This window comes from Odontesthes bonariensis, chromosome 5 (genome assembly GCF_027942865.1).
Source record: "Odontesthes bonariensis isolate fOdoBon6 chromosome 5, fOdoBon6.hap1, whole genome shotgun sequence".
Taxonomy (NCBI): Eukaryota; Metazoa; Chordata; class Actinopteri; order Atheriniformes; family Atherinopsidae; genus Odontesthes; species Odontesthes bonariensis.
The window spans coordinates 30,627,431-30,651,213 of record NC_134510.1 but is presented as its reverse complement, the minus strand read 5'-3'; the positions used below and the strand labels follow the sequence as shown (position 1 = coordinate 30,651,213).

At 40.4% G+C, this 23,783-nt stretch overlaps 1 protein-coding gene across 4 annotated transcripts; it reads left to right on the top strand.

Moving 5' to 3' along the window:
- The first annotated feature begins 733 nt into the window (after positions 1 to 733).
- Positions 734 to 8,201, top strand: LOC142380834 (uncharacterized). Of its 4 annotated transcripts, none has more exons than XM_075466754.1 (6): positions 734 to 985; positions 1,476 to 1,532; positions 2,136 to 2,501; positions 4,265 to 4,504; positions 6,500 to 6,599; positions 6,894 to 8,201. In XM_075466754.1, exons 2-6 carry the CDS (start codon positions 1,481 to 1,483, stop codon positions 6,952 to 6,954), a joined length of 819 nt encoding a protein of 272 aa, XP_075322869.1. In that variant the 5' UTR covers positions 734 to 985; positions 1,476 to 1,480; the 3' UTR covers positions 6,955 to 8,201. The 4 variants fall into 4 exon arrangements, with proteins under 4 accessions (XP_075322869.1, XP_075322868.1, XP_075322870.1 ...); XM_075466753.1 differs by having other exon boundaries at positions 1,473 to 1,532; XM_075466755.1 differs by lacking the exon at positions 1,476 to 1,532.
- The last annotated feature ends 15,582 nt before the right edge of the window (positions 8,202 to 23,783 follow it).

The following is a 23,783-nucleotide window of genomic DNA, read 5'->3' as shown; positions in this document are numbered from 1 at the left end:
AGTGATGTCATTACGCTCCAGAGCTGCAGGAGTGTAAAACGCATGCGTAGCTGAGAAAACAATTTCATTTCAAGGTTGTTTTAGTAGCTGTTCTGGAGCTTTCCATTGTTTGATCGTGCTGTTTCTTGCATCCAGCTGAGGTTAAAATTCAAACATGTTACATAAGGATGGAATACAATGTTAATTTCAGAGTGGCTCCATGAAATTCCCCAGGGAATAAAGTTGTTGGCATTTCCCTTTACGTGCTTGAAGATATTTCTCAGTTACAGCCGAGGGACAATTATTGGAAGAAATAAGAATAGAGTGAATCATGTACTGTATTATGTCCTCGTTACAGTCCAAAGCCAAGACAATGTATTGTGTCTGCAGGGCAAATGGTGTTCCTGCTGGATAAGAAGCCTGAAGTACAAAGACTATTTCATGAGGCTGCGTTTTTTTCCTTTAAAAGAATACCATTGCGTTTTATCTTTGTTACAAAAAGCACAACAACAGTTATGTGAAAGTCCAGTCGAACACGCTGCATTGTTGAGCGAGCGTATGCTTGGGAGCAGACGCTTGGACACAGCTCGGAGAAAGGAGGAGGGTGGGTGGGAATAGGGGGAGTGATTTTTACAATGGAGAGTTCACTTATTATTAAGCACAAAGCAGAAAGAAGTATTGAAAGTTCAGGAAGGGAGGGTGGGGGTGAAAGGGGAAGAAACGGCTTGAAAACAAGGTGACGCCTACATGGAACACACACACAGACACACATTTGCTGGACCTAACAAGAAGAGAAACAAGCCAGATAAGTGATCTGTAGGTCCAAAAAACATAACTTTACTCCTGTTTGAATTTGATCATTTGTTATAATGTAATGACAAGCGCTTTGGAGGTATTACTTCATCGAGGGCCATAGATTTACTGGCAGACTGAGCTCTGTTGGACTTTAAACCCTGAGAACGTGGAACTCTTGCCCGGCTGTACGGTTTGTCTCAGCTTTGCATCGGTAGGTGATTCTGTCTCTCGCTGGTTTTAATGTGGTAAACTTCAAGGTCAACAAGAGGACGAACTCTAGGGTAGATTTATTGCATGCAGGTTGTGTTCCTGCGCCGTTGTGTCAGTTTTTTTCTCTCTGTGTGTTTTGTTGTACCTGCTGTGCTTGAGTGGGTTCTTTTTTTTTTTTTTTTTTGGCAGCAGTTTCATCCATGTTTTGTTCCAGTTTCTGACTTTAGAGTCTGCAGTGCCAATCCTGTTATTTGGATGCTTCACAAACAAATTAAAAGAGAAAAAGGGATGTGCTGAACATTTGGGTTACATTTCTAATAGTGGTGCATGCTGCTTTGATTGTTTCGTGCTCTCATTTTAATTTTGCATTTTGAGATGTTGTTGTTCTTGCTGCAGTGGCATCCCTGCTGCCCAAGTACAGAGGAATTGGTGAGCTGCTGCTGAGGTCATGGGCAAATTTCTCTTTCTCTGCTCTCTTTCTACATCAGCAGGTGTTATGGATCTGCAATATTTCCTGTGCTGGAGAGTTGCCCCACTGTTTCTCTTGAGTAAGGCTTTTTGCTGTAGCCACCGTCCTAATCATTTCTACTAAAAAAAAACTGCTTGAAGCCAAAGAAAGAAAATATTTCCAAGCATTCGTGCTGATGTGTTTTTCAATTCTTCTGCATTCAAGATGAGACTGCAGTACGCTTTCATTCACACAAAATACACAGGAAGAGCAGCCTTTAGATATTGCACCATTGTGCACTGACAAAACACTGCTGGTAAACGGCCTCTAGCATTACTAACCGCACTTGCATTATTTACACTTCCTCCCTCGTCTGCCGATCAAGTCAAGACACATGATTTATAGCCCTGCTGGTAAATGCATACAAGCTTACCAGGCTTTGACACAGACTTTAAGATACTGATGTGGCTTGATGGATATCACATTAAGCATGCCTGTCATGCACCATAAATCACTTGACATCATTGACAGAGCGTAGCCACATACAGTACATTCATACACATATGAGAGATTTCTGAGTTGTGCCATTCAGCATTTTTAAGATACAAAACTCAGGTCATCCTCATCAGCTGAGTCAAAAAAAAATACTGTATGGAGGCATTGAAGAGCATGTAATAACAAATGGTCCAATATTTGTCCTCAGTGCCACATGGGCTCCAGTGTATGTCGGTGCACATCCTCAATCAGCAGCCCGTGCATGTAATCCCTGGCTCCAGCCTGGTTCTGAAAGCCCGGATGGTGCAGGGTCCCCTGGAAGAGATTTCTATGGTAACCTGGGAACAGGAGCCTGAAACTGGAATTGATCCGGTGAGAGTGACGCTGGCCACATGCCCTGGCAGCAGCCTGAAGTGCCCTGGTACGAGGCCAAACGTCCATGTGAACACCGAGCAGCAGGAGACGACACTTCTGATTAATGGATACAGCAGAGCAGACAGCGGCGTGTACGCTGTGACTGTGACAGATCGCACGGGGGCCAAGACCACTGCGCACTGCATCGTCAGGGAATACGGTACAGTACGATGTGCAGCGTGTGAGAACTTTTTTAAATGACTGTATGTGGTGACTCACTTTATTACATTCTCTACTGACCAAGGTAACAGCTTTTTGTATAAGTCATTTTCCTTTTTTGGAATCAGTTAGGGGCTTTTTTATCCATCTATCCATTTTCCATACCCACGTAATCCAATTCAGGGTTGCGGGGGGCCGGAGCCTATCCCAGCTGACATCAGGCGAGAGGAACACCCTGGACAGGTCACCAGTTCATCACAGGGCCACAGAGACAAACAACCCCACATGCTCACACTCGCTCCAAGGGTCAATTTAACTTCACCAGCTACCCTAACGCGTAGGAGGAAGCCGGAGAGAGAGCACAAACATGTACAGGAAGAACGTGCAAACTCCACGTAGAAAGGCCCCAGCAGAGATTTGAAGCAGGTTGCTGTGAGGCAACAATGCTAACCACCACACAGTCGTGCAGCCACATTTGATACTATGTATAAGCAAAAAACTGAAGTTCAAATTCTACCTTTCACACTGGAAACAACAATTCATTTAAAATGAATTAAGCCTTAGTTTATCTGACAAAATAAACCATTTACAGACAACCTCATGGGCTCTGTGAAGCTGGGATTTGAGAAGTTTATTAAGTAGACAAACTGTTACCTGCAAAAATAAGTCTAAGTGATAATCAGTTTTAAATAAATATCTGTGACAGCCTTACTTGTAGATGATTCCTTCACAGTTTGAATATATGGTCACTTGATGCTGGGGCTGAAAGAGGACAACAGTCAGTTTTTGGAAATACTTAAGTACATCTAACCCGCCTAATATTGAGAAGGTCATCCTCATGCCACCAAAAGAACCCTGACCAGTCAGGATGTCATTAGCAATCGACCCTGAGAGCTCTGTGGGGTCTTTGTGGATTGGGCTTGCTTTGTACAGGAGTGCTGTTACCATGTGGTGGTGTGACTGGTCAGGTGTCAAAGCAACATTAATTTGAATGCCAGGATGCAGAACATTGCATTTGAATAACGTTACAAACTTCACCTCTCAGTGGTCTTAAAGTTATGGCTGATCAAAGTGTATATTTTTTTTTACTAGCAACACTTTGAAAATCTTGCAACAGTGGTTTATGAAAAATAAATATATATCTGTCTCTGCACATAAGTCACTGGCAGGAAAGTAGCTGATGTGCTCCGGCCTCTCGGGAGTTAAGTACTACATTACCAGAAGTACAGTGACTGTGCTTTAATCTCACACCACTGTACATTGTTTCCCTCTAAAGGTGGATGTCTAATTTAATAATTTAACACTTGAAATTAAATTTGCCTAGAGGCTTTGCTCTCTGCTTTTCTCTCTGGTTTTGTTTCCGTCCCTCTGGATGATTTTGGTCTCATCGTAGCTTTCTAGTTTTCTGCTTTTCCTCAGATCTGCCGGCTCTAACGGTATCAATTCATCAGCTCCACTCTTCTCTTACATCTGCTCTCTCAGCTTCCAGGGTTTTCCATCATCCCATTTTCCAACATTATACCTCACTCTCTGATCTCATTATTGTCTCTGAACCTGAGCCAGTTTCTCCTGACAGCATTAAATGTCTCTCATGATTCTTTGTCTTGGACCCTCTTGGACAGGCATGCACCATTATTCTTACTTTGTAACAGATAGATGCCCAGGGCTGAACACTTTACACCTCTTGTTTCTATCCAGCTCTCAGTTTTTTATCTACATACCTATTTTCATTATTGACCTCAACTTCTTCATATGTCTTTGCAGAGGCAGTTCATCATGTGTCTGTCAGCATCAATGTGTCTCACTCTTCCCTGATTTGTGGTGAGGCCTGGGGGACGGAACCCATCTTCAGCTGGCTCTATGAGAGAGCCGCCATCCCCCGGACAGTGGGAAATGTCTCCAAAGATGGAACAATATTGGTTTTGACCATGAGTCCCATTTGTGGCCACTTCACCTGCATGGTTGGCAACAAGCTAGGCTACAGTTCTGCCACCTACACAGCAGGTACGTATGAGCCGAGCCGGAGCCTTGAATGTGTTTTTGTATGACACATTAACAGTGCTCCAACCCCTTAAATGCAGTTTATAGTGGTTGAATCGATTTATTTACTTAATTAGCAGCTGCACGCATCTTTACTTTCATATATATATACTTTCTTTCATCTTAATTATTGAAGTATAAAATGAAAGGCCTCAATGGGTGATCAAGCAACTGGTAATTATTACCCTACTTTGCAGTTGCCTTTACCTGTAAGGAAGAATGTGTGTTTGTATGTTTTTTAGCTCAAAGTGATAGCAAATCCTGAAATAGGCTGAAGAAAACACAAGTTTTACTTGTGCATATTGACACAAGTTGCGTGTTCATGATTTTCATTTCCTTTTGACGTTTCCCGTTCCAGCTGTTTTGACCATAAAAACACACTGAACAATACCTGCCTGGGTCCAAATGAAATCAGAAAAAGTCCAACACAAGCTGTTGAATACACCGGGGAACTTAGCAACTACAATGATACGAAACGTTTCCCTCAGGAGTTGAAGACCAAAACTAAGAAAAGAAGAGTCAACCCTGAAAATATCCCAGTAACCAGAAACTTTCTCAGAGTTAAAAAACAAACCAAATAAAAAATTTAGTTGTTGTTCAACTGGATATACAGTTCTGAGAAACTTGCTTTCATTTTTACTTCGTGCTACATTTGTGTTCTTGACTTAATAAATGATAAATCCATTACAAAGTGGCAGCCATTCTTAATTTCAGTTTACTCATTTCAAACATCCATCCATCCATCCATCATCTATACCCGCTGAATCCGTTGGTCGGGTCGCGGGGGGGCTGGAGCCTATCCCAGCAGTCAATGGGCGAGAGGCGGGGTACACCCTGGACAGGCTGCCAGTCCATTTCAAACATATCTTATCATATTTACAACATATCAAAAACTGCATATGCTTAAATATGTCACTGTGGAGGTTTGTGCAATAATGAGTGAGAATACATGTGATATTACAGTACTGGGATTAAATATTGCTAATAATTAATATAATAATTATCATAAAAAATAATTCATTTTGCATTCATACCTTAAGTTACTACTTAAGTTACTACTTAAGTAACTTAAGTTACTACTACCATAAGTCCTATTTTCTTCTTCATTGTTAATTGTTAACTTTAAAACCAGAAGCTACAGAAGCTGACGACCTGTAAACCACTAAATGGTCAGATCCATCCTGACCAGACATGACCTATCACATCATCTCTGCTCAAATTCAACATTTTAGGAAAGCGCAAAATCCAAATAAATCCCTAATTTCAAAATTAAAGTAAGAAAAGCTTCAAAAAGTTTGTTCCAGTTGGACCATGTACTGATGTATAGGTGATGTACAGTATCCTGCAAGTATTTTGCCCTATTGTAAAAGCCATACTTTTGCAACATTGAAAGTCACAATGAATGAAGTAGTAATTTCACCCATGCGAAATTATAAAGTCATAGTGATGTTTAATCCCCATTTAACTGACGTATCAAATTGGCTGTAAAAAGTGTCTGTATCTATTTCCAGCTTATTTAAAGGCAGCTCACCTTTGTGTGTTATTGATATTCTGAAATCCAAGTCTTTAACACTGAGCTATGCGTCTATCTGAGCTATGTTCCGACCACACTTTGTTCTGTGTATTGTGTCTGCTGTGCTGTTTCAGTGATAAAGGATTTTCCAGTGTGTGATCAATAAATATCTACCGCTACTGCTGCTACTGCTTCTACCACAGCTGCTAAACACGCGAGACAAATGCAATTCCTCGTATCTGCCAAGAGGCATGATGATCCAAAGACAGTCAGGGTGTTTGAGGATACCTTCTGTTATCTCCTGTTGTTGCAGCCAGCTTTGTTAGTGTACAGACTTGTTGCAATGAACCTTTCTGGCCTTTTAGAGCAGCCATGTCAGATGGCTTGTATTTTGTTTTGTTTTGCCCCCCCCCTTCTCATCAGATATCTTTTTCCATGGTTGACAGCACCTTGTGAGACCGAGAGCAGAGGGACGACGGCGGCTATAGTCTGTCTTGTTCTCCTGCTGATGCTGTGTGGAGTAGTGATCTCATTTCTTCTGAGGAGGTACAATAATGCATGTAGACACTATGTCATACACAAATCTCATTTCAGGCTATGCTCTGATGAGAACACTAACACTGTGAGGAAATAACACACTGGTAGTAACTGCTTTAAAAAGGACAGAAAAAAAAACTGAGGGTACTGAGTGAAACAGCAAAATGCAGCATTGCATCCTCCCACACGTTATGCGACATGACAGGCCAGGCTGAGTCTGCTGACAAAACAATTGTCACTTTTACTTGGGTCTGTTTGCAGTTTGTCAGTGCTGTATGATCTAAATTGAACACTTCTTTTCAGGAGACACAGGCACACTAACAGGGGAGAAAGGCTGCACGAACAGTTGGATGACGCCTTCTGAAAAAAGGCCTAAGCTGTTACTCAAAGGTCTCAGGGGAGAACAGGAAATGGACCGCACTACAAGGGAGGACCTTCCTGTCCTGTGAGCTGTATGACCTTCCACTGTATTGGAACAATGTGAAGAGGGAACTGCTCTCTGACAAATTTAAAATATACAGAAGAAGTTGATATTTGGCATGCGGTGACAGCAGTGTCCTTACACTGCCTCCTGCTGGCTGCACCTGAAACTGTATTTTGATGAGAAGAAAGTATTCATCTTTTTTTTAGCTTGTATTAACTATGCATTATATTAAAATATGTTGAAATCCCTCTGCATAAAAAAGATTTTGAAAGATAATTTTAGGTTTTTTTTTTTTATAACAGTTGTTCCTTATTAGTTAGACGTAATTATGAGCTTATTTTTTCATCTGCTATATAAAGTTGTGTCATGTGCTTTCATGCATTTCAGTTTGCAGCCAAGCAGCAAGCTAAAGACCAATAAATCTTGAAGACTGTACTTGATGTCTTTAATTGAGGCAGTCGAGAGACTGTAAAAGTGCAATAAGTGATAGTGATTTTTTTTAAATGAACTCATGACCCTGTTTGAAGCAATGCCAGGAGTGAAAGATTGCCTAGACTAGCTCTATAAGGAAAACTAGCATAATCAGCCTTATATTGAACAAAAATATTAATCCTACTGTGGAAAAAGAAAATGTTCCCTCGATCTTAACGGCTGTTCTTTTCCTTTTAACAAAAATAGCTTCTTGCTGGTATTTTATATAATTATCCCGCAGTCTTTGTAAGAATTTATAACCATTCTCTCGTGCAAAAATCCTTTAACTGCAATCATGTTTGAGGGTTTTCTTGCATGTACTGCCAGTTTAAAATTACCCACATCCTTTAAGTGGGAGTCAGATAGGCTTTGATTCACCATTATGTTTCATAACCCTTCATTCTCCTCTTTTTCAGCCATTCCGTGGTAGATTTACTAATTTGCTGTGTGCTACCTTGTTGTTAAATTCACTTTTGAGCTATATACACTCTAAAATGGATGGCTTCATATTAACATAATGCAATCAGTAATATGATGCAAAATTCACATCCGTATGAAGGCCTTCAAGGTGTCTGCTGTCTGAGGCAGTGAAGCAGCCTCAAATCATGGCATTTCCATCACTGTGGGTCACAGATACGTTTCTTCTTCTTCTTCTTCTTCTTCTTCCGTCTGCATTACATATGTTTACTTTTATTGTGGCCAAACCTATCTTTGATTGCTCTGTCCAAATAACATTGCTCTCTAAAAGACCTGCTCTTTGCACATATATTATATTATATAAATATGACACATTTTTCCAGGATATTTTTAGCTTCTTGGGGATGTCTTTTTTGCCCCAAACAACACTGGGCTGAATTTGGCAGCAAGTCCTGGATAAACTGTCAGTTATTTTAAATCTGTTTGTCAAGATTCGCATGCATCTGACAATTCTTTTTTTCATGGAGCTCTTAAAAACGTATTCAGTTCTTACAATATGACCCTAGATCTGCTTCTATTTGACTTCTGTTCATTTGGAGAGGGTGTCAAAAAAACAATTTAATGCATCATTTGAGTATCAGTTTTATCTGTAGATGCTCTTTCAAAGTGGTCAGGTGCTTGCTCTTTCAAACATGTTGATAAAGTCGAAGGGTTTCATGAGGTATACTTAGTTTTTCTCATGGCTGTAAAGGCATGGCTAAACTGGAATTTTCCTTTCAGACAGCAAACTCTTTGTCCTGCCACGATTCCCAGGCTTATAAAACCATTTCTTTCTGATATTAAGTCACATTCACTTTGAGGCCAACTGCTGTAAAGGTTATCAGCACATCCTATTATAGAATTTCCAGGCTGTTGAAGACTTATTTTCACTTCAATTAGTCAGCTCTTCGGGTTCGTTCTTGGCATCAAACACAGTTTGACATGTTGTGTTTTCAACGTATTGAAGTTTCCACTGTGAATTCAACTTGTCTGACTAGAATGTAAATTTATCTTCTGTGATCCAGTTTATTTCTGGTATGTTTTGCTTCTTGGACTGAACAAAGTGTTCTTGGCGCAGGATTTGTGTTCAAAATAAGATTGGATACATTATCATCCATTCTAGCAAAACACAGTGCACCCATCGCACTCGAACCCTCTAACCTTCGGCAGTGTTATCGTTGGAGCTACGGTGGACCACATGGAGGAAACAGAATTTCAAAGAGGTCGAGAAGAGGACAAGTTTTACTGGGTGTGGAAGGAAAAAGGAATGGCGCATCTGCCGTGAAAGCTGATGTGTGCCTCTGGGAGTAAATCCAAAGATTGATTCTTATTTCTATACCAATATTTCAAAATATCATAGAAAAAAATGCTACATATTCTAAAAGACTCAATATTATTGCTACACCTCAGACTAATACAGTCAATGTAGAAAAGAGCCACAGCTCCCTGAGGCTATATCCTGATGTGGACAAGACAGTGATGAAATATTAAGAAAATGGAAAGAAAACTTAAGTGAAGGGTTGAATGCAAATCATAACTCAAGTCAGATTGATTGAGTAAGTCCACAGCTGGTTTCTGCATTTAGTCCTATATTAAATGAATCTTCACGAGAGTCTGCAAAGTTGATAATGTAGGCAATATGTAAAAATCACACATGTAATAAAATGGACAAGATTGGGACGTCATTGACTGTATATAAGCTGCAAAGGAGTGCAGGAAATATCTCAGATTGTTCCCTCGCCAGATTTTTGCTAAAATCCCTCTGCTACGAGTCTATTAGCACTGTTCCTATTGTATGATTAGTCTGCCCTGTGCTCCCCTGCATTCATATGCCTCCCACCAGGAGACAGAGGAGACAGAAATGCATGGGCGGCACATACATTACATGGAATAGAACCATGTGAGTTGCAGAGTCCAAACTGGCCAAAAGACAGTAAATATGTGGCATGACATCCTCAGAGATAGATCTACAATTAGCAATGACCAACAATTGAATACTTGTGTAACCCGATTTCTACAATAAAAACAACATAACAATCACCTATGAATGGTTTATGCATTAGTCCTTCATGCAGTCTAAATTCATACAACATATTTACCGGATACAATTCACAAAGTGCTTCTCAGTAAAATGAAAAGTACTTTGTCCTGCTGCAGTTTGTATGCAGAGCACCAAATCTGCAGTTGAAAAAAGGACAACAAATTGCGGCGAGCAATGTTTGCTGAGAGAGGTTTTTTTTATTGAATATATATATTCCATTTTCAGATGTTCAAGATTGTTCTGTCTGAAGATGAATTTACGGGAGCGAGACTCAGACAGGGTTGGGTCATTGGAAAGTACTTAGAGATTGTCTCAAAAAATAAAATATAAACATAGTACTTAAAATGTACAATTTAACAAAAAGGTTGTACCTTAACATTATGCTTGAGGATCAGCCAACAATGTGTGATCGCAATTACAATGCTAACATGCTAATATTTAGTACATAATATAAAATATTCATCATCACAAAATGATCTAATCAGCACCAAGCAGAAGACTGACAGGTATGTGATTAGGTTTGCATGTATTTGGCTATAAACCTGTCAGTATCAAGGGAATCAAATGATTAGGATTCCTCCTCTGATCACTGTGCATTTCTCATCAAATATTCATGGAAAATTCATTCAATAGTTAATTAAGTATTTCCATCTGGAGCACAGTGATGACCCAACAGACAGATCAGTATTAGCCATTTTGTGAGCATTATCAATCAAAACTTTCTGTAAATAAGCAGATTCTTCAGAGAGGCACTCCCAGACTCGCTGCATTGACTGACAAGTAAACTGTTTGAATAATGACTAGAAAGGATTGTTCAAAACAATCAGCGTCCAACCAGTCAATAAAATATGACTGCCGGCTGGTCAATGACAGCTCATCATTATGTTATCATCGCATGACTCAAGACTCAAACATTCATATTTCTGTTTATGTTCTCTGTGCATATTGCATAATGCCCACTCACTGTGGGCCCAATCACTCACAGAACTGTACTTCTAAACGTATTCATATTGTATGATGAAAGTTCTGGCAAAAGGAGAAGGAGAGGACTAGATATTTAATGTCAGAGAGTTCATTAAAACCTATAGCCTAGCAAGCCAGACCCGTACAGCAAAAAGCTGTACAGGTTTTGTAAAGGCTGTGTGGTCCGATGAACCACACAGTGGCTCGGTTTGCTTGACGAGGCCTTTGTTATGACACAGCTGAAGTATGTAGCGCTTTTGAGCTTGCTTATCGCGGAAAAACAACCGATTTCTTATATTTTCCAAATTGGCCCCGTACAGTTGCATTGGCTGCGTTTCTAACAAAACACTTCAAAATAGCCAACTTCGGAATGCCGCGGTCTTTGGGAGAAAGGCTCATCACCCATATAAATTATGTGGCATGACCATGTGATGCTCAAATTATCATTTTACGCCGAACCATTCCTTTAAGCTGAAGTGTCACAAAAGCCTGATTTATTTATTTTGTAGTTTTAGAGTATACACATTAGAAAGGTTAAAAGTCTTTTAGTCAAACACGCTAGTTTCCCAGCATGTAGCTTGAACATATGCTAACTATTTTTATTTAAATGCAAATGGACATCTTTAGAGACTAAACCAACGAGGTAAAAACTGCACCTGTATAGTTTGACAATAAAATACATCGATCTCTCATTTTGTTTTTGTGGGGTTTGTGGTTGAGTTTTTGTCATTCTGAGAACAGGTCACTGCTGGTTGACGTTAGTTTACTCCGTTTCTAAGCCAACATAACTTAGTGTTGCATACTGCTAGAGCATGACACAAAACACTCAGATCAAAACAGAAACACCTCCTACCGCCACAATCTGTTTGCACAATGATAATTAATCCACGTGTGAATATCTATTATATCTATGAATAGATATAAAGTTCCTTCAGAGCCCCCCCCCCCCCCCCCCCCCAACTATCAGTAGTTCACTCTTAGTAATTCTGATAAGGTTTCTCAAGCCAGACTTGTACGTTAAAATTCTCTTATCATTCTTGATTTCATCTCTTTGCTCGTCTGACTCTTCAGCTGAGTAGGCCCTTTGCCTGTTAAGTGTTTTTATTGACAGACAGCTGTACAGCACAGAGGAAGCCAAACAAAATAAACTATTTCAAGGCTCAACTCTCAATATTTGAGATTTGAGAGACAGAGGGAGACTGAACAAACTGATCAGGAGAGCGAGCTCTGTCCTGGACTGTTCCCTGGACTCCATTGAGGATATGGGTGAGAGGAGGATGTTAGCTAAGCTGTCATCCATCATGGACAACTCCCCTCACCCCCTCCATGACACTGTGGGGTCCCTGTACAGCTCCTTCAGCAGCACACTTTTGCATCCACGGTGCAAGAAGGAGAGGTTCCGCAGGTCTTTCATCCCGGCAGCTGTCAGACTTTACAACACATGCACACACTGATCATGTTGTTGCCTTTCCCTTGATAATCCACCACTCATATAGAGATTTTTTTCTTTATCCGTATTATTTATATTTTATTCATTTCATTTCAACTTCACAATGTGCAATATTATTTATACTAGGTCACTTTACTTTTTGGCCACTTTACGTTTTAGTGCTTACTTTTTTTTTAGCTTTTAGTACTTGCTTTTTCTCTTTAAAAAAAATGTTTTCTCTTTTTTAATTTCTTGTTTCATGTCTGTTGTTGCTGCTGTGACAAGTGAATTTCCCCGTTGTGGGATAAATAAAGTACAGCTAATCTAATCTAATCTAATCTAATAAAATAACTTGTGCAATTGAATAAAAAGCACTTCAGACCAGATAAACACTAATTGTTTGCTGGAGCCATACACTACACACACTTTCTGGAGAGACGGTTGTATAGATCTTTTCATCGAGCTCATCGAGGGGAACATTTTGACAGAAATGAGAAAGTTCATGAAATTGAATCATGATGTAACATGATTTGTTTAATGTCTTTCCAGAAATCTTTAAAAAGCCAGATATTTACTGAACAAACAGTCCATCACAGACCGTGCTTACATACACAAAGTTTGTAGTATTATGAAATCAATATTTGCTGTTGGCTGTGTCCAGCAGATGCCTTACACACAGAGCCCTCTGCAGCTGGTGGATTCTCTTCTGCGGGCTGACGTCTGATAATCCCCTGTGCTACCAGGTCGTTTGTCATCCACAGTACAGGGGACAGGGTTGTGCAGTCTGGGAATCAAGATGTTTTCCCTCTATAACATCCACCATCCTGACAGAAACAACTGGGGAGGTCAGAGGTAAATTGAAAATGCCATGCTCAAGTTGATACACTGTGGCAAATATTCTAAGTACATCAAATGATGTAAAGAAAAACATTTTGAAGGTAGTTCAGTACCACACAATCACGTCTTGTCTAAGTCTATCTCCATGCCCACACATGTCTTCACTTTAACACCTACCCTGACTTCCCACAAGTGTCTGACAACACCTTTTACATTCCATACATACTCCACAGAGTCATTGCCTCTCCATCCCAGGCTTTTCCCCTGGTAAACTGTTCCCACTCCTGGTCAGAGGTGGAACTGCAGGATACATTTTTGTTCAGGCTGGAGATGGATATAAAGGATTCAAGACTGGCAGAGCACATTTTTTGTGAATTATTGTCATTTTAGATTGACTGTAGGCCATTACATGTGATCACAGTTTTTCACACTAACCCCTAAAATAAGACAATACAACACAAATGAGCAAGCTTGGGTTAGTGATATTGCTTGCTTTTATAGACTGCACAGACATTTTACTTTAAATATGTCATTTTGATGACCATGTTTGGCAGGTCAACCAGAGATTCTCTCGGTTTTTTGTTTGTGTATCCACCTTATGTGTTTAGCTGCAGATCAGTTGAACTCCAGCTTGTTTTTGGCGTTGACATTCGGTTTAGAGTGCCAAGGGCCGTCTTTATAAAGGTCAGGTGTAGTTGGGGTCTGCTCTTAACCACAATGAAGCCAGTCATATACTGAATGACACAAAAACAGTCCCTTACTTTCTTATTTTACACAAAACATTGCACAACATTGTTTTCTTGCACAAGATATTCTTATGCATATTTTTCTCCCCCCAGCAACAGACTCATCATCAGCCTTCATACTGCAGATATTAACAACCAGCAGCTACAACAGGCAGAGAAACCAGAATGCTTCCACCCTTCAGCTCTAACTTGTTCCTTTTATAGCTGAAAGGTCAAAGCTTCACAGATGTGCCTAATCGTCATTAGCTAATCAGGAAAACCTGCTGAGACGATGGCTGAAAGCAAAAGAGGAAAACAAAGAAGAGCAGATGACAAAATGAATACCAGCACAGGGCAAATACAGCAGTTTTTGTGTAAGATTTACCAATCAAAACAACCCGTAATGAGAGAACAGTATACGTGAAGAACATACTTAGTTGTCTTTTCAACTCCCCTGCAGTTCAGGAGGTGGCTATGAGACAGGCAGCATTTATTTGCTTGTACATTTAATCTGCTGAAATGGGGATTAAGACTGTTATGAAAGCTGACAGACACTTTAAACTGGTATTTATTTTCATAAGAGCCAGTTGTGTCTCCGCTTTGGTAATCATGATAAAGTATTGGCCGTGTAACGTGCTGATGCATCAGTAGTCGACTGCAACATTATAAGTTGTAGCAAATACTAAAACAAACAAAAGAAAAAACATGACAGATCCTCAACCACAGTCACTGAGAAATATAAAACAAGATGCATGAAAAATTCAAAGCACTGGCTCAAAAATGACTGAATCAGTCCTTAAAATCTAAAATACTGATGCAAAACATTGTCCCCTGGTGATGATATTAGCACTAATTTGACTTATTGTGCTGTTTTACAGGCTGATGTACATTTCTGCAAATGTGAAAAAAAAAATTAACCTGCATTTTACTCAAGAGTCTTTGGGTGGTGTTAGGGCATCAGCATGCTAATTGTCTTAATTAGCAGCATCTGTGAAGGTGGTGACATTAGGAGTTCACCCCCCCTTTGCTACTGTTGTGTACAGTTTTTTTAACTTCTGTCACATTTCTATTTCTAAAATGAAAAACTTTGAATTTTCTGAATTTTGTGTCTTATGTTGTAGCCCTCAAACTGTGTCGTAACACTAAATCACAACAAGTACTGACTGAAAAAAACTAAGGGGAGTATTGATTTACATTCACCTGGTATCCAGAGTTACAACTCAAATGATAAAACTCTTCCTTGCAGGCTGTGTGAATGGGCAGCTGGTTGCGAACACCCCTCTGTCATTTTTAATGCGACGTGATGTCAGTGTTCAGCTTGTTCTGCTGCTCCCAAGAGGCAAGAAGATTAACGGATGCTATTCCAAGAGTTGTTCCCATTTTTTTCCCCATTAGGTTAAGGTGACACAAACACTACTTTAAATCTTCTTGTCAAATGCTTGACATTGGCCTTAATGTGTTCCGCCTTTTAGAGGTGGAAAACCTTCATCATCCATCTTCTGCCGCTTATCCAGGTCCAGGTCGCGAGGGCAACAGAGCCCGGGCCTCCCTTTCGCTGACCACCTCCTTTGGCTCTTGTTGGGGAAACGCCAAACAGGCCCACACCACTTCAGAAATGTTTCCTGGGTCTATCCCAGGTCTCCCTCTGGCTGGGCATGTTCATAACTCCCCACCTCGGAGGTGTCTGTGAATGCTTCAAATTTACGAAGCGGTTTAATTCCTGGTTGCGATTTAGTGCTGATTCAGCCTATAACTATGGGTTAGAATACGCTGCCGTAAGAGATGAAGGTGTTATTCTCAGGCAGAGAGAAACCGTGACAGCTGCATTTAGGCCCACAGGGGGACATCTGTTTGTCTAAACAGTGGCTCTCCCTTATTTAAACGATGTACAGAAATTAACACCATCATTTTATCAAATGGATGTGGCTTGACGCACAGGGACTGACAGTTAGGATGTGAATATAATCAGTGTTTAGTCCCACCCTGCAGAGCATCTGGTATCAGAGAATCTATCACAACACAGTTTTAATGACGCTGCAGCTCAGCGCTGATCTCTTGCTGTTGGTTATCGTTTTCTCATTATGCTGCTCGAAGTTTAATGCGTCCCAAGTTTCCCACAAAATTTAGATGTTCTAAATGTGTAAAAACAAAATGTTTATTCCAGTTTCGGCCGAGTTAACCAGTAAAAAAAAAAAAACAGTAAATAAATACATCCATACAGATACTTGACAATCACAGAAGGATTGAATAAAATATCAGCTGTCAGACAGAATCAATTACTGAGTTTTTATGTAACTTTGTACATGATAACATTTATTAATCAGTCATCACTGAACAGATGGGCATGAGCACGAAATTTTTTTTTCACAACCAACACTTTTGATTCAATTTGGCTCATTTACTCACTCAGCCGGTACATTTGATCTCTGCTTGTCTATAAATTGTAGGAATGCACATGTTGGCCAAACTTTGATATCAGCTGATATTCACCTTGTTGATTGCAATTGGCCTTTCAGCCAGCAGTTAATAGGCTAATACTTATCTGATGTGTCCTGGTTGTGTCGCATTGACTTTGCCCTGAAAATGACAAGATCTATTCATATTTGATTTCATTGGGATTTTAAATACTGTACTTTGAAAATGCTTTACGTTTATGGGTTTAGGGTTAGGGTAAGGGTTAGGCAGGCCCGCCTATAGGGGGGGACAAACGGGTATTTTGTCCCGGGCCCAGGAATGGGGGGGGCCCAAAAAAAAAAAAAAAAAAAGGAATATGCGCATTAGTCCGCAAATATGTCCAAATGTTTCAGGCACGCACGCCAATCAGGCTGAATTGATTTGAGAATCATCCCCGGTCAGCTGAATGACAGTCAGTGTAACGCGGCTCTGGTTTAACCCATTCAGAGAATTTTGTCCCGGGCCCAGCCAAACCTGTCAGTGGCCCTTGGGTTAGGGTAAGGGTTAGGGTTAAGTTAAAGGGTCCTTTGAAATATACTGAATACACTTTTTTAAAGGTTTTTAATAAAGAATTAGTGCTCATTCAAAAATAGATCGATGAAGGCCTAAATGCTTTGAAACTGTTCTGTTAAGTGTTTATTTGATTGTTTCCCTGGTGTTGAAGGGGGAATTAATGACAGAAGCAATTGTTATATCAGCCATCAACTATTGGCTTCCTGACTGTACGAGCAGATCGAGATTTAAAGAGTAGCAGGAAAAGGAAAGGGGGTGGATTGGCAGTGCTTGTCAACAACAGATGGTGTCACCCAGGACATGTTACTGTGAAGAGTCGTCTCTGCAGTTCTGACATTGAACTATTGGCAGTAAGTTTTCGTCCATATTATTTTCCAAGAGAGTTCACCAGTGTTGTTTTGGTGGCTGTTTACATTCCACCCTCAGCTTTTGCCGACACTGCATGTGATGTCATCAGTTCCATTGTTGCTAAGATACAGACACAACACCCCAATTCTTTTGTGGCAACATCTGGTGATTTTAATCATGCCTCACTCTCTGCTACACTGCCAACTTTTCAACAGTTTGTCAGCTGCTCTACCAGAGAAAACAAGACATTGGATTTGTTTTACACAAATGTCAAGGATTCATACATTTCCAAATCAAGACCTCCCCTGGGTAAATCAGATCACAACCTTGTTTTTCTCTGTTCAGCATATAAACCCCTTGTCCAGAGACTACCTGTCACAAAAAGGACTGTTAGAAAGTGGTCACAGGAAGCTGAAGAAGCCTTACAGGGTTGTTTTGATGCAACCGATTGGATTTCTCCTTGTAAGCCATATGGAGAGGACATTAATGCCATGACTGAGTGTGTGTCTGACTATATAAACTTCTGTGTGGACAACACCATCCCCACCAGAACAGTGAGATGCTTCCCTAATAACAAACCCTGGATCACCAGTGAGCTAAAGGAACTATTGAACAAGAAAAAAAGAGCCTTTAGGGAGCGAGACAGGTAGTTACTGAGGAGTATACAGAAGCAGCTCAAAGTTAAGATCAGAGAGAGCAAGGAGGTGTATAGAAAGAAACTTGAGAGTAAACTGCAGAGGAACAATATCAGAGATGTGTGGTCAGGAATGAAGAAGATCACAGGCCTCAAGCAGAGGGATGATCGGATGGATGGAAGTCTGGACAGAGAAAATGAGCTGAACACATTCTTCAACAGGTTCAGTTCAGGAAAAAGCTCACCATCCTCCCCTCCTGTTCCCAGCCAAAGAGACATCCCACCCTCCTCTGACCCACAGCTTTCCTGTAACATCTCCACCTCCACCTCAGTCATGGATTCTTCTGCTTCCACTAGTTTGTCTTCAACCCAATCAGGAGATGCTGCTGTCCCCTTTGCCTCCCCCTCCCACTTTTCTGTTTCTAGAAGTCAGGTGAAGAGGCAGTTGGAAAGACTGAACCGGAACAAGGCTGCAGGTCCAGATGGTGTCAGCCCCCGAGTCCTGAAGGCCTGTGCAGAGCAGCTCTGTGGGATTCTGCAACACCTTTTCAACCTTAGCTTGACCCAAGAGAAGGTACCACTGTTGTGGAAGACATCCTGTCTGGTTCCGGTACCAAAGAAAACTCATCCTTCAGTCATCAATGACTACAGATCTGCTGCCCTGACATCCCACATCATGAAGGTCCTGGAGAGACTCCTGTTGACCCACCTGTGTAAGCAAACCAGCACATATCAGGACCCCCTGCAGTTTGCTTATCGCCATGGAGTTGGAGTTGAAGACGCTATCATACACCTGCTTCAACAAACCCACTGTCATCTGGATAAAGCAGGCAGCACTGTGAGGATCATGTTCTTTGATTTCTCCAGTGCATTTAATACAATCCAGCCTGATCTGCTTCGTCTGAAACTCCAGAAGACTCAGGTGGAGGCCTCAACAATCACCTGGATTAATGACTACCTGACAAACAGACCACAGTTTGTCAGACTGAAGAATTGTGTGTCTAACCAGGTGATCAGCAGCACAGGAGCACCACAGGGGACTGTACTCTCACCATTTCTTTTCACTCTTTACACTTCAGACTTCCAGTACAAGTCAGACTCCTGTCATCTACAGAAATATTCAGATGACTCTGCAGTTGTCGGGTGTATCAGAGATGGACAAGAAGCTGAGTACAGAGAGCTGGTGGACCGCTTTGTGGCATGATGTGGGAACAATCATCTCATCTTGAATGTTAACAAAACAAAGGAGATGATTGTAGATTTCAGGAGAAACAGGGTCAGATCAAACCCTGTTTCCATCATGGGAGAAGAAGTGGAGGTGGTTGAGGAATATAAATACCTTGGTGTTCATGTGGACAACAGACTGGACTGGAGACACAACAGTGAAGCCATCTACACGAAAGGACAGAGCAGACTGTACTCCTTGAGGAAGCTAAGGTCCTTCAAGGTTTGCAGCAAGATGTTGCAGATCTTCTACAAGTCTGTTGTTGAGAGCGTCATTTCCTCTGTTGGGGCAGCAGCATCAGAACCAGGGACCTAAAAAGACTCAACAACCTGATAAAGAAGGCTGGTTCTGTTCTGGGGACGACTGTGGAACCTCTGGAGACAATAATGCAAAGAAGGATTTTGCATAAAATCAAGAGAATTATGGACAACCCTGAACATCCTCTCCATGAGACTGTTATCGGAAAACAGAGTCTCTTCAGTCAAAGGCTTCTTCAGTTTGGATGCAAAACGGACCGCTACAGGAAATCTTTCCTACCCACAGCCATCAGCATCTATAATAACTCCTTGATTTAATTGAGTTACATCAACATTTAATTTCCCTCTGGGATCAATAAAGTATTTTTTAATTGAATTGAATTGAATTGGTCAAATGATCATCTTTTACATTTTACCCATTTCACAATCTTTGCATTACTAGTAATAATTTACGATCAATTTTCCTTTTTTTTCAACCAGGATGTAAAGTTATCCTAAAACTGTCCAAAACCAAAAAAACATCCAGTTCACAATGATATCGAGAAAAAGAGAAATGTAGTTAAGTCTCTCCAATAAATGTGATATAAAAAATTTAATCAGCCGTTAATGCAGGTTTTTCGTGGATCAGTTTATCTCAGTCTGTAATCTGTATTTTTGTCAGGCAGCTGTGAAGCTGTGCGTGAAGCATTACACTCCTAAAGTATAATGGGTCCATGGATCAAAATAAAATTAAGGAGAGCATTATAGAATGAGCCTGATAATAAGTCTACTCCTCCATCTTGGTACAGATCATGCATGAAATTATCATTTTTAATACTTCATCACTGTACTCACAAGCTAATAAATGATCGTGATCACAATTAAAAGTTCCTTCGGTGACCATATTTATAATTTTCTTAACAGAACCTACACATATAAAACGGATTGAAAGGGTTTCAGTCACCATGGAGATGTGTTCAGTTACTGTAACTGGTTTAACCTTTGCTCAGATAGCCGGTGTTGGGAATTATGTGAGACCACATTTAATGTCCCGTCAGTAATGACATGATTTGTGTCAGGGGAAGTACGGCACGGTAGATCAATGATAGTTTGTACACACCGACGCACACCAATCAGGGGAAATGAGTGAAAACATCTGCAGCTGTGCAGAGACTACAAGTGATTAGACTAGAGCCTTTGGCTCCTGCTGCTTTTCAGGCACTGCTCACTTCAACTACTCACCTGTGAACACTTCAGCTTGTTAGCGCAGACAGCACATCAGTGAAAATTGTGTCCTTATAGATGCTGACAAATGCTGATCAATATTTACTGATTAATTACCAGTTTCTTGATTGGATTTGGTCCTTTATTCAACTGAGATTTGGCATTAAAATATTCCTTCTCATACTAAGGTGCGCGGATGAAATGTTCTTTTTTAACCTTCCTGTTTGGTTTAAAAAAACAAATTCGAAAACACAGACGTGTGACATCGTGTCTGTTAATGTATTCTTAAAAAGAGAGAAAAATGAGTTATGTTCATGTATTCTTAAAAAAAGAGAAATGTTACTTGTTTAAGTAAGATAACAAAGGAAGATTATTTTGATTTAGTATTTATACTATTTTGGTTAATTATTTATATTTCAAGAAAATGTTTTTTATTCTTATGTTGAATTCAACTGAGGTTAAAAAAAAAGAGAGAGAAAGCCTGAGAATTTTATGTTCAAGTTAAGGATATTAAATAAAATGATTTTCATGTAATAACCACTGTGTTGCTCTACTTTTGGAGAATCATCGCACGCGTTGTATGTGTGAGGGGGTACTCGTGGTGTGACAAGAAGGCTCAGGGGGTACTCAGGCCAAAAAAGGTTGGGAAACACTGCAGTAGACGACGCGCTATCAACATCTCTCGAGACATTCATCTCGATCATGCCTGCCAAGAAGCAATCGTCGTTTGCCCGGGCCCTGTGCAGTCAGGGGTACTTGGGGGCCCTGGGCCAAGGTCGAGGAAAAGGCAAAAAAACACAAGAATTATTCTCACCCAAACCTGCTGAAATGCCTGATGCACCTGCGGCTGATGAGTTACATGCTTCTGAGCAATCAAGATCCCCAACTCCTCCTCCTGACCGCTCCCGTGAATCGTCGGTTGCCTGCCGCCTGCATCTCCGCCCGTCTGGCGGAGATGGAGGCGGCAGACGGGCGGAGGCTATAAATACGCTAGCTGTACGGTACACCTTCATGCCAACATATGGCAATTTATGTCCAGCGTTCTCGACCTATCAGGAAAGTACCTATATCGTACCTCTAGCGTATTCAGCGTATGCCTAGCGTATGCACCATACGCACAAAAGTTTTGAGCATGTTCAAAAATTTATTTCTGCCTCAGCGTATGCCAACGTATGCCAACATATGCCAACGTATGCCAGCGTGCTTGAAACGTATACAACCTATGCCTAACGTTCCCCTGACGTATGTCAGCGTATGAGTGATAATTTTCATTTGCAACTCATATGCTTCTCTCATACGCAACAGTGTGACAGGGCCTTCAGATAGCTAAAATCAGCCCATGACTGTCGCTCTGCTCTAATAAAATCCTGATTTTAAACTGTAGAGTCATCAGACAAAAATCATAACCATTTAAGTAATTTAAAGACAACGTCTGCTTAGAGAACTCTTCTATACTAACATGTAAAATAATCTCCCACAGAGGAAGTTAGAAGCAACAGAGCAGGTGTCAGGCATAAACAACTTTTGAGTAGTAGGTCTAACTGGGAACCCCTGAATCTGATGCCATATGGGTATCTGCTTGTCGATCATAAGGTAGTCCCGCTCCAAAGCATACCTCGTATTGTCTGTTCAAAATGGAGCCATTTTTTATAAATTCAACATTATGTTGTATAATGAATCTTTATTAAATACATAGTTCAGTTTTATAAAAACAACAAAATAATTCATACATAATAATAATAATAATAATAACTTTTAAAGTGTTCAACAACCCACGTTGATCAGATTCTTTAATACAGACAGGAGCAACAGTGACTCCAAGTGCTCAGAGCGTTAAGTTGTGGACTGGTTAAGGACATAATAATATTTGCTGCTTTTGTTAATCTACACATGAATATCCAAATATCATTTTTGTATGACCACAGAATAATATCACAAAGGGTGTGAAACTTACTGAGGTCAAAACATGAAGGAATGGCAGGGCAATTTCCCAAGGCATTGATAAAAAAAAGTCACTATGTCACTTTTCAAACACAAGTCGCCCCCTGCTGATCATTAGATAGAATGCAGGTTTTGACACTGCAACGTTTATCCATTTTTGTATATCCATTTTATTTGGGGGGCTATTGCCAGTCCAAATTTCAGTTTTTTTCAGTACCTTTGGTTTTATGATCCGCAATTCTGACATTAATACTTTATGCTAATAATAACGCTTTCAACTTTACCAACTAGGAAAGGTTATCACAATAAGGGGATAAAGTATGTGGTATTAAAAAACCTTTTAGGTCAAACATATGATTAAAATATGAGCTAGGCCGGAAAAAAAACATCAGAAGAACCTCAAACCCGGTAAGAACAACTCACCAAGACAAGAAAGGTAAAGCAAAGCATTTTATTGCAAGTATTAGTCAAAGATACACCTCAAACTGAAGCAAAGCAACACTAAAAAGGCCAACAAACTATAGGCGATGGTTACAAAAGAAAGACATTTAAAACTGAAAGGAATCGAGCTGTTGGTACAACAGAGCCTTTGCAAATTACAGAAAGTGAGACATGGATCATCTTGTGTTGACTTTTCAACATTTGCGTCTGTTTGCTGGTGCCTCACTCGGAGGTATCAGAGCCCACGATCTTTAGATTGCTACGATGAAAAAAGAACAAAAGAATAAACCAAAAACAATTTGAACAGACTACACAATATGTTTCAAATCCTTGGCCGCTGTCAAATATCAATCACCAAAACCCATTGTGTACACAAGTTAAACGGCATCAGGAGCCTTAATCTCTGCTGCAATATTTGGTTTGAAATCTGCTGGAATGCAAATGCAAGAGCACATGTTACACATTGGCCATGGGAGTAAACATTACAGTAAACAGTTATTATTTATTAGACCAAAAATCATTTGGTTTAAAGGAGGGCCTATTTGCTTTGGAGCAGACAACACTCAAAAGGTCCATGTCTCTGATCCTCCAATGGGGTGAGGGACAACCAACAGAAAAACAGAAACAAAACAAAACAAAAAACAGTTCATTCACAACACATTTCATCCTTGGGTCATAATACAGGCACAAGTCTCTGTAATCCAGCACACTTGGGAACCTTCCGGTTCTTGTAAGGCCGAGGTCAAACTGAATCTGAAAATACTGTTCTTTGGATTTGCCATGAATCACAAGACAAAGACAACCAACTTTACACAAACTACACTGAATGTA

Excerpts from the sequence above, each read along its gene's own strand:
- LOC142380834 (XM_075466754.1), top strand. The coding sequence starts at position 1,481 with ATGGATCTGCAATATTTCCTGTGCTGGAGAGTTGCCCCACTGTTTCTC. Across the intron at positions 1,533-2,135 it reads TGCCCCACTGTTTCTCTTGA|TGCCACATGGGCTCCAGTGT; the intron begins GTAAGGCTTTTT and ends ATTTGTCCTCAG. Across the intron at positions 2,502-4,264 it reads CTGCATCGTCAGGGAATACG|AGGCAGTTCATCATGTGTCT; the intron begins GTACAGTACGAT and ends ATGTCTTTGCAG.